The sequence below is a fragment of the Akebia trifoliata genome, chromosome 14 (assembly GCF_017979445.1).
Source record: "Akebia trifoliata isolate Shusen 1 chromosome 14, ASM1797944v1, whole genome shotgun sequence".
Lineage (NCBI taxonomy): Eukaryota > Viridiplantae > Streptophyta > Magnoliopsida > Ranunculales > Lardizabalaceae > Akebia > Akebia trifoliata.
This window is the reverse complement of record NC_141388.1, coordinates 2,355,680-2,365,068: the sequence shown is the minus strand read 5'-3', so window position 1 is coordinate 2,365,068 and position 9,389 is coordinate 2,355,680. Positions and strand designations below refer to the sequence as shown.

The 9,389-nt window shown below is 35.8% G+C and overlaps 1 protein-coding gene across 1 annotated transcript; it reads left to right on the top strand.

Annotated features, from left to right (window-relative positions):
- Positions 1-928: 928 nt before the first annotated feature.
- LOC147385445 (BEL1-like homeodomain protein 1) lies at positions 929-5,031 on the top strand. Its single transcript, XM_086422999.1, has 5 exons — positions 929-1,224; positions 1,592-2,656; positions 3,122-3,495; positions 3,587-3,647; positions 3,755-5,031. The coding sequence occupies exons 2-5, from the start codon at positions 1,769-1,771 to the stop codon at positions 4,610-4,612; spliced, it is 2,181 nt and encodes a 726-aa protein (XP_086279125.1). The 5' UTR covers positions 929-1,224; positions 1,592-1,768; the 3' UTR covers positions 4,613-5,031.
- Positions 5,032-9,389: the final 4,358 nt, after the last annotated feature.

Sequence of the window (9,389 nt, the reverse complement as noted above, 5' to 3'; positions counted from 1 at the left end):
GAGATTAGTCTCATCTAAAAGGTAGGGATACCCATGATAAGTAAAAAATAAATAAATCACAAGGTGAGGATCATAATGAAGTAGTTATTATGAATTAAGGAGTAATGGTCCTCATGCTTAAATGCACACCCTTAATATAGGAAGATCCTGTACTAAAAAATGTGATCAAATTATTGATTTGACAATCTTTCTAAAATTCTCTCTCTCTCTCTCTTTGATCATCAGAATTTCTTTGATAGGTATCACAATAGTGTCAAAATGAAAAATAATAATGTGGAGATTATTGATTATATCATTAGATATCGAACGGAGAGTATAACATGAAAATAGTAATGAAGAGATTTTTAGATAATATCTATATAATTAATTTAAGGTTATAATGTAAAAAATATTGGTTAAATTTAAATTTAAATTTGAGAGAATTAAAGTTTCTAGTTGGTGTTATGGTGGTGGTTGGTTATATGTTCCTTAGCGATTAAATTGCTTTATCTTCCAACTCCGGCATCCAACCACAAAAAATAACAAATAATACGAAAAAAAAAGAAGGATAAAACGACAAAATAAGATATTTAATTTTGCAGCCCTTCCTCTTCTTTCTTTATTAAATTTTGTCTGGAAGTAGACGTTTCCTCGTTTTTCATCTGTTTGTTTCTTCTGTTCTGACCCACTTTCACATTTCAACTCTCTCTCTTTCTCCCTATGTGTGTGTGTGTGAAAGCTTTCTTTCTTTCTTTGTTCCTCATCAAACGTGTCTGCATCTAATGATTTACAACAAAAGAGGGTCAAATCAATGAAGTGCCCTTGTTTTCATCTAGCCTTAAAGAGAGAGGGTGAGGTGGGTGTGAAGGATAACTAACCTACGCATACCCCCTTAACTCTTCTATACTAATATTTTTATTTTTTATTTTCTAAAAGAAAATAGTTTAGATATGTGTGGATAATAAGTAAAGAAAGATGGGTATCTTTTTTTCAGGCTTTTTAATCCCATATTCTTCTTTCTCTCTCTCTCTCTCTTTTATTGTTTTTTCTTTTCAGTGGGAAGAGTTGCAGAAATTGAGTCTGACAAGAGTGTGTGAGAGTTAGTAGAGAGAGAGAGAGATATAGATAGATCGATAGAGATGTTGTGTTGTGGGTGCTCTGATGTATACACCTAGCGTATTTTAGCTATAATTGTATGGTCCTCAGTTCTGCCTCAACAAGATCTTTCATGAGTTTTTGGTCTCTGTAAGTAAAAATCCCTCCTTTTTTTGCAGAGATGATGAAGCACGTGCACTCGTATTTCCATCACACCAATTGCACCTTATAATTATTATCTACAATATCATAAACTAATCTCTCTCTCTCTCTCTCTCTCTCTCTCTCTCTCTCTCTATTATATATATTTAAACAGCATAATTACATATTATACAGCCTTCACTTCTTCTCCTTCTTCTTGAAATGGGTTCTTATAAATACTTGAATTAAATGGACTTATATATGTTCCAACCATAATTTTGAGATTTGGGTTTACGAATTTAGTATGAAAATGTTTGCAATCTTTAGGGTATTTCATGGATTCATCATTGGTTTCTTCTCTCTTGCTTTCTTCCAGGAGTTCCTAAAGTACAAGAAGATCAGAATTTCTAGAGAAATCAGGAGAATTTCGAGTTTAGTTTGAGCAACAAATGGGCTGAATCATACTTCAATAAGTATAATTGAGAGAGAGAGAGAGAGAGAGACTAACGTGGTCTATTTTCAGTGATCTAAGATTACATAATTTTCAAAATCGATGGCGACGTACTTTCATGGAGGTTCAGAAATCCAAGCTGACGGATTACAAACGCTTTACCTAATGAACCCAAGCTATGTCGGATACTCTGACACACAACAGCCGACCAACATGGTCTTCCTCAATTCCGCCGGAAACCCATTAAATCCCGCGAACCTCTCACACGTGCCACCTCAGCAGAACCAGCAACACTTCGTTGGTATCCCATTACAGGCAACAACTTCCACTACTCCAGCTTCCAGTTCACAAGATCTCAACCGTCAATCTCTACATCCCCAACACGAGATCTCAGCCCATGGCTTCGTCCCTCGTGTCCACTACAATCTATGGTCTTCCATCGATCAGAACCAGATTCCTGCAAATAATTCCATTGGTGTTGCAGATGTAACCTCACAAATGGGTCTCAGAAGGTCAATTATGACACCTAATCAACAAGGTTTATCTCTGAGCCTCTCCTCACAGCAACCCAATTATGGACCGTACAGGACGGAATCTGACATTCCGGCACCGGCTCCTTCAGGTCCAGCACCGGTCATATCTCCGACAAGTGGAGATGAAATCAGGGTCTCAGGTGGATCTCCTTCATCTGCTTCTGGAGTTTCAAATGGAAATAATTCAAGTATTCAGAGTGTTCTGTTGGGTTCTAAGTACTTAAAAGCTGCACAACAGCTTCTCGACGAAGTCGTCAATGTTGGGAAGGGAATCAAGACCGAATTATCGAAGGGCAACAAAGAGAAGACGAAGATTAGTGAAGAATCTATGGTGGGTAATAATGGTGAAGGATCAACTGGAGGTGAAACGAGTGCGAAACGTGGAGCAGAGCTCACAACGGCTGAAAGACAAGAGCTTCATATGAAGAAAGCAAAGCTTGTTAGCATGCTTGATGAGGTATATACGAAATTGAGTTCAATTCGATCTTCAAAAGTGAAAACCCATAACAGATGGGGTTGATTTTATGAATTGAGAGTCTTTTTAAGCGAATTTTGGGCGAATTATGTTAGTTTAGGAGATGTTTCTTCAGTAGTGTTTTTTAGATCTTTAAACAGATACCCATCATCTAAAATTGGTCATAATTTTAGAAAAATGTGTTTTATTTTTATTATTATTATTATCAGATTCTTGCAGAAAATTGAGTAATTTAAGCAGAAATTTTACAAACCCCATTCTGTAATTCAGTCACTCTGTTTTAATTTAAACAGAGAGAAAACCACTTTGGTTTATAGATAGATCAATAAGGCCCTCCAAATCCCTGGTATTTTAGGCTTGAATTTCAACATTTTCTATGATTAATACTTGAGAAAATTTGCAGTTTTTATGGAGATCTAACTTTGTTTTCTTGTTTGGAAATTTAAGGTGGAACAAAGGTACAGACAGTACCACCACCAGATGCAAGTTGTAGTTTCTTCGTTCGAACAAGCAGCCGGATTCAGTTCTGCAAAAACATATACAGCTCTTGCATTGCAGACAATCTCTAAGCAATTCCGATGTTTGAAAGATGCAATTTCGGGGCAAATCCGAGCCACTAGTAAGAGCTTGGGCGAAGAAGATAGCTTAGGAGGAAAGGTTGAGGGTTCGAGACTTAGATACGTTGATCATCAACTTCGACAACAGCGGGCACTTCAACAGCTAGGAATGATCCAACACAACGCCTGGAGACCTCAAAGAGGATTGCCTGAGAGATCAGTTTCTATTCTTCGTGCTTGGCTCTTCGAACACTTCTTGCATCCGTAAGTAGTACTCTTCCAAACTTCACAATCCATCATTAATCTTTCTTACAATTAATAATCTTTTCTACTGATTTTTCAACTTGGGTTACAGCTATCCGAAGGATTCGGATAAACTCATGCTTGCTAAACAGACAGGGCTTACAAGAAGTCAGGTATGTATATGTATTCTTGTTAAATCATAGCTTTCTCAACCTTTACTTCTCTAGAGTCTCGAGTATGAGGAAATTGACTAGAAAAAAAAATAATTCTAATAATGCAGGTATCGAATTGGTTCATAAATGCCCGTGTTCGGCTTTGGAAGCCGATGGTTGAAGAAATGTACACAGAGGAAACAAAGGATCAAGAACAGAATGGAATGGATGATAAAGGAAGCAAGAATGAACTCAATGAAGATTCGGGGTCGAAGTCCACTGCTAATCAAGAGAACAGTCCCACTAGAACAGACCAAACCAAAAGTCTCAATTCCAAACAAGACAGCCCCACTGATCCAAATCCTCCTCCCAGTGCAATTTCTAGTTCAACAGTTCCAACATCAACCATGGAGGGAAATATTCGACCCCAATCTGGCTTCTTTCTCATGGGTTCATCTGAAACAGAAGGGATTCTTCAAGGAAATACAAAGAAATCCCGGAACAACGATTTGCAAAACTCCCCTCGTAGTATCCATTCCATGGAAATGGATATGGACATGAAACCCAATGAGATAAACCGAGAACTTTGCATGAAATTCGGAAATGAAAGGCTGATAAGGGATAGTTACTCGATAATAACGGGCCAATCAAACAATGGAGGAGGATTTGGGGGTTATAATCCAATGGGAGAAATTGGGAGGTTTGACCCTGAGCAGTTCACGCCAAGGTTTCCTGGCAATGGTGTTTCCCTCACTTTAGGTCTCCCCCATTGCGAAAACCTCCCTCTTTCAGGAACCCAACAAGCCTACCTTTCCAACCCAAACATTCAATTGGGGAGGAGACTTGAAATGAGTGGCGGAGAACCCAATGAGTACTGTGGGATTAACACTCCACCGCCTCCTCACTCCACGACAGCATATGAGAATATAAACATGCAGAACAGAAAGAGGTTTGCTGCTCAATTGTTGCCCGACTTTGTTGCTTGATGACTTCACACATATATCTTCCATCCCTCCTTCACTACAATGCACTTGATGAATCCTGCAAAGAGTGCAAGTAAGTATATAGGGTTTATGATTCAAGCCATTGCATTAGAGAAAGAAAAGGAGAAGATTAGTAATCTCTCAGTATCTTTATCTCTCTCTCTCTATCTCTGTACACTATACTTCTTTAGTGGGGAAGAGAGAAGTTGCAAGCTTTAGTGTGTAAAAAAGAAGAAAAGTTGCTTAGTACAGGTTTATACTTGCAGAGAACTAATTGTGCTTTTTAGATAGTTTAGGAGGTGAGATCATAAGATTGAGGATTGTATATTATTTTCATACCTTTGGGACATAGAATAGTTATCAATCATGAATATGCAAATTTGGTATACAAACATATATTTGTAGTATTTGTTTTCTGAGAAGTGTGTATGTGTATCCGTTTGTATGTGTATGATTCATCACAGAGAACGAAAGGTGTGAATTTTGTTTCTCTGAGTGAGGGAAACAAGCTCGAAAGTTTACTCTTTTATGATAGTGTATGTATTCATTGATCTTTTTGTATGGACTTGTCTTCATTAGGAGCACATCTTGGTTTCGTAGAAACCATACATCCAATCTTGGTTTCATATATATTAGAATCGTATTTCTATTTAGATTTATTGTACAGGTTTGGTATATCTTTATACATGAGTCGAGGTTTGCAGGTAATGCTGGATTAGGTAAATCAAGTTTGGTGTTAATCATATCCAAATGAAAACCTGCAATACTGCGGAACTTAGTCGAGGTATGTAGATACATTCATGTGTTTATGTGTGTACATGTATTTGAATGCAATCAAATACGTAGTCAAATCTTGAGATCCATGAAGTATTTATCATATGTATTGCAATATGTTTTTACCATTGTATGTCGTCATGTGTCTGGCTGTCTGTATATGTGCATATGTGTTATCATCGGAATGGAAGCTTGTATGCTTTTGGTACCCGAAGAAACTTAACAAGAAGAGAGATTTACAAAAACGTGACCAACTATTGACGAAAGTATGATTCTGGCATACTTTCATTTTAATTATCAAATCATGAACGGTAATGATATCGGAGGTTTTAAAGTGACAATCTCGCAGGTTTTGCTACTTTTAGCGAGATAATCACTATTCAAACCAGCGAGATTGTCACTTAAAAAGCTTGAGATTTTGCACGTTCATTTTTTGGGAATTAAAATGAACAGTTAGCCGGAATCATAATTTCATCAAATTCGACTCATGAAATGGTAATTTACCCTAACAAGAATGTATATTCAAGGGTTCATGCAAGGAAAATGACACATCGTCACCCAAATCTTTAGGAATTAACAAAGGGAGAGGGGGCATCGGAGTCAATCTTCTTCTTTGAATGATTATTGATCCCGTCGTCTTCAACATCATTATCATCATCAAAAGCTTATCTCACAAATTTGGAAATTTTCAAACGATTTATGACACTTTAAAACATGTTCATATCCACTCTCACTATTTCAATCCTCTTTTTTTTTTTTTTGGTATTACTTTCACTGTCTCAAGAGTCTTCGGGTTGTACATTCCGTATTAGTGAGACTATAATTGATCTTCGATGCATAAGATCAAACTATCTTACCTTTTTTTTTTTTTTAATTTATCAACCATTACGATTACTTCTACAAGTTCATGATGTGTTTATTTTTAACTTTATCTTAAATTTTCTCTCGTCAATATCAACGTCGGCATCTCTACTGTTCTGAAGGAGCATAATAATTATTGATTATACAGTTTCAAATTATTATAATCAAAGCTTACATCATTTTTGTAAGTTTGCTTGTCTTGCAAGGACATCATATCTTTAACTACTATAAATAATATATGAGGATGGTGTCCATTTTCCACTAACTTCTATATTTAATTTTAATGCATTCCATAGGTTTAGACCTTTTACAAGAATCAACATTATCACTTTCATGGTCAAGTTCAATGGGACCTAATCGAAAAGGCAAGATTAATATAAAAAATCATCGATATCTCGTGCGCAAGACTTTCCTAAAGAGAGAAATTTCTGGTCTTAAATAAAATCATTTTTATGATATTATCTTCAACAAGATGTTGATGATGATGACGATTTGATTGTTAGTGCTATTAAATCATCTTTTTGTTGATGTTAGGATTGACTCCACACAAATCTCGAAGATCATAAATAAAGGGTTCAGATTTTTTTATACCCAAATCCATGAGTTCATTATTCTTGGGTTGGTATCTGAATTGGGAAATACCAACTACCAAGTGATCCTAAAAGTATCTATTCAAGACCGAGTCTGACTCAGTCTCCAAACTCTAAACTGATCTGAGTTAGACTGACTCCAAGCAACTCTCCATCTTAAACCAGGAACAAGGAGAGAGCAGCATTACTATCCTCCTAACGAGAACGCCATCGATCCCTATATGGATACCGCTCAATACTCATCAATGTTTGCATTTTCCACGAATCCTAAGGGCTATTTAAGAAAGTGGACCCATGGAAGACTGTCGTCCTCAGTTCTCACACTAGATAGCATTGTTAACGGAGTTCCGTTTGGATTCTCTTTGTAGTATATATAAAACTTACGTTGATGTCTGTCAATTGTCAATCAATTTTCTACGTCCATAGTGTGTGTTCTACGCATGGACATATGGGACACTTGCATGGCGTACGAACACGTGCATGGTTTGGTTTAAATAATTTGTTTTGCTGTATATTTGATATACCCCCTAATTTTCATTGACTTTGGTATTCTGTTGGAGACTAATAATATATGATTGAAGAGAAATCCTTTCCTTAAAAGGGCTTACAAAACCTCATCTACTGCCAAAAATACCTCGAGATGTGTAAGTAAGATCTCAAGATTTGTTAGTAAGGTCTTTTTTTCCTCACTATTTTAGCTTAAGTTTTAATATTTGAGAGTATCCTTGATTTTCTCTTTGAAAACTACAATTTTTTTTTGTTAAAAAAACAATCTTCTTCAATAGTTGAGTAAAATTTATAGAGTCAGAATTCAAGTCATCCAATCCACATGTAAAAGAGACCACAGTTCGGCATGGAAGATCTCCAAGTAAGTCCATCAACATAAATAAATAAATACAATGGAATGATCGATATATAAATCAATTATTAAGATCAAACTTAGATATAATCTAGTCCAACCGTCCAAGGTTTATTCTTGATTTGCTTCAACATTAGATTTGTTAATTGAAAAAAAAAAAGTTGGTTTTGATGAATAAAATTTTGCTAAATTAATCTTTTTCTAACACATATTTCAGACTGAGAAAGAATTGAACCAATTTAAGGGAGAAAAGTTGGAACTCCAAAAATGTAAAACCCAGAAAGCAGGTATTGATTTTCGAATTCTAAACGATACTTTGAATTATATTGGCCAACTACAAAAAATGCCCATTTTTGTATCAAATAATAAAAATAATCGAAAGTATAAGCAATGGGCTTCGATTACAAAGCGGTCTTTGAGCCAGGCCTATCAAATGAATAATTCAAAAGACCTTTTTGGGTAGGGCTTGTCCCACGCGCTTTTAAATGTGTTTTGACATTTATGCTTGCAAAGTAGGGCCATCAATGGATCGGATCAGACCTGAAATCTAATTCGTTCCAATTTGATAGCTTTGGATCTGGATCAATGTTTTGGATTCCTATAAGGATTTGATCCGATATCTTATTGGATCGGAGCTAGATCAATCATGTTCCAATCTGATAAAGACCCGATCCGATAATATGTTAGAAAGTATATAAATATATTGCTTACTTGTTAAGATGTGTGATGTTTATTTAGATTTTGAATATAAAATCAGGTTTCGCCCAATCCAATTGTTAATGGATCGGATCTAGAGCTTAATATTGGATTCCGATAGAAATCCAATCCCTTGACAACCCTAAGAGCATCTCCAACGCAAATAGGCGTATCTGCTAGGTATCTAAGCGTGGAATGTAATTTGGCCTATTCAAGGGGTCTTCATTCCAACTATAGTGTGCCCCAGCCCAAGTGCGTTGGAATGATTTTGGATGACTCTGGCACTATAAAATGACAGTTGGGAAGTAATACAGAGCCAAGGCTTGAGAGCGTTCGAGTTGCTCTAAGTGCAAAGTGTATGCATATATTTGGAAGGTTGCATCTTGAAGAACACTAGCCTCGACTATGCCCTCAAATCCACAGTTGAGACTATCCATCAAATTAATAGTTGGGATTCTATATTATTTTCTAAGGAAAATGCATTCTTAAATTTTTTTTACTAATCCTTAAAAAGTCAATATTAATCTCTAGGAAACTGGTGCATTTCCTCTTATCTCAATCGTTAGTTTTATGAAGAGCCTCAATCATGACTGAGGTTAGAAAAAGGGTAATTATAAAAGCACTCTACGAATTAATCAGGGCAATCCACACCATAGCCGAATTGTTTTGTATTATATGGGTTGAAAATTTTGAAATGGGCTAATTTTGGTGAAGATGATTTTTATGATGAGATCATCCTCACAAAAAATCAATTCATTCCGAAATTTTTAATTCCATTAAAATAAATTTAAAAATTGTAAATTGTTCATTTTTTTGTTTTTTAAATCAGTTTTGAAGGGTTTATACGTTTCAGAATGGACAGATTTTTACAAAAAAATCAATTCATTCCAAAACTTTAACCCACATAAGATGAAACAATTCGACTATGGTGTGGGGTTGCTCTTATTAATTCGTGAGGTGCTTTTACAACCCGTTGGAAAAGTTCCCTTTTTCGATCCAA

Bases quoted from the DNA above. Each gene is read 5' to 3' on its own strand.
- LOC147385445 (XM_086422999.1), top strand. From the start codon at position 1,769: ATGGCGACGTACTTTCATGGAGGTTCAGAAATCCAAGCTGACGGATTA. The intron at 2,657-3,121 runs GTATATACGAAA...TGGAAATTTAAG, and splicing joins TTGTTAGCATGCTTGATGAG to GTGGAACAAAGGTACAGACA. The intron at 3,496-3,586 runs GTAAGTAGTACT...CTTGGGTTACAG, and splicing joins TTCGAACACTTCTTGCATCC to CTATCCGAAGGATTCGGATA.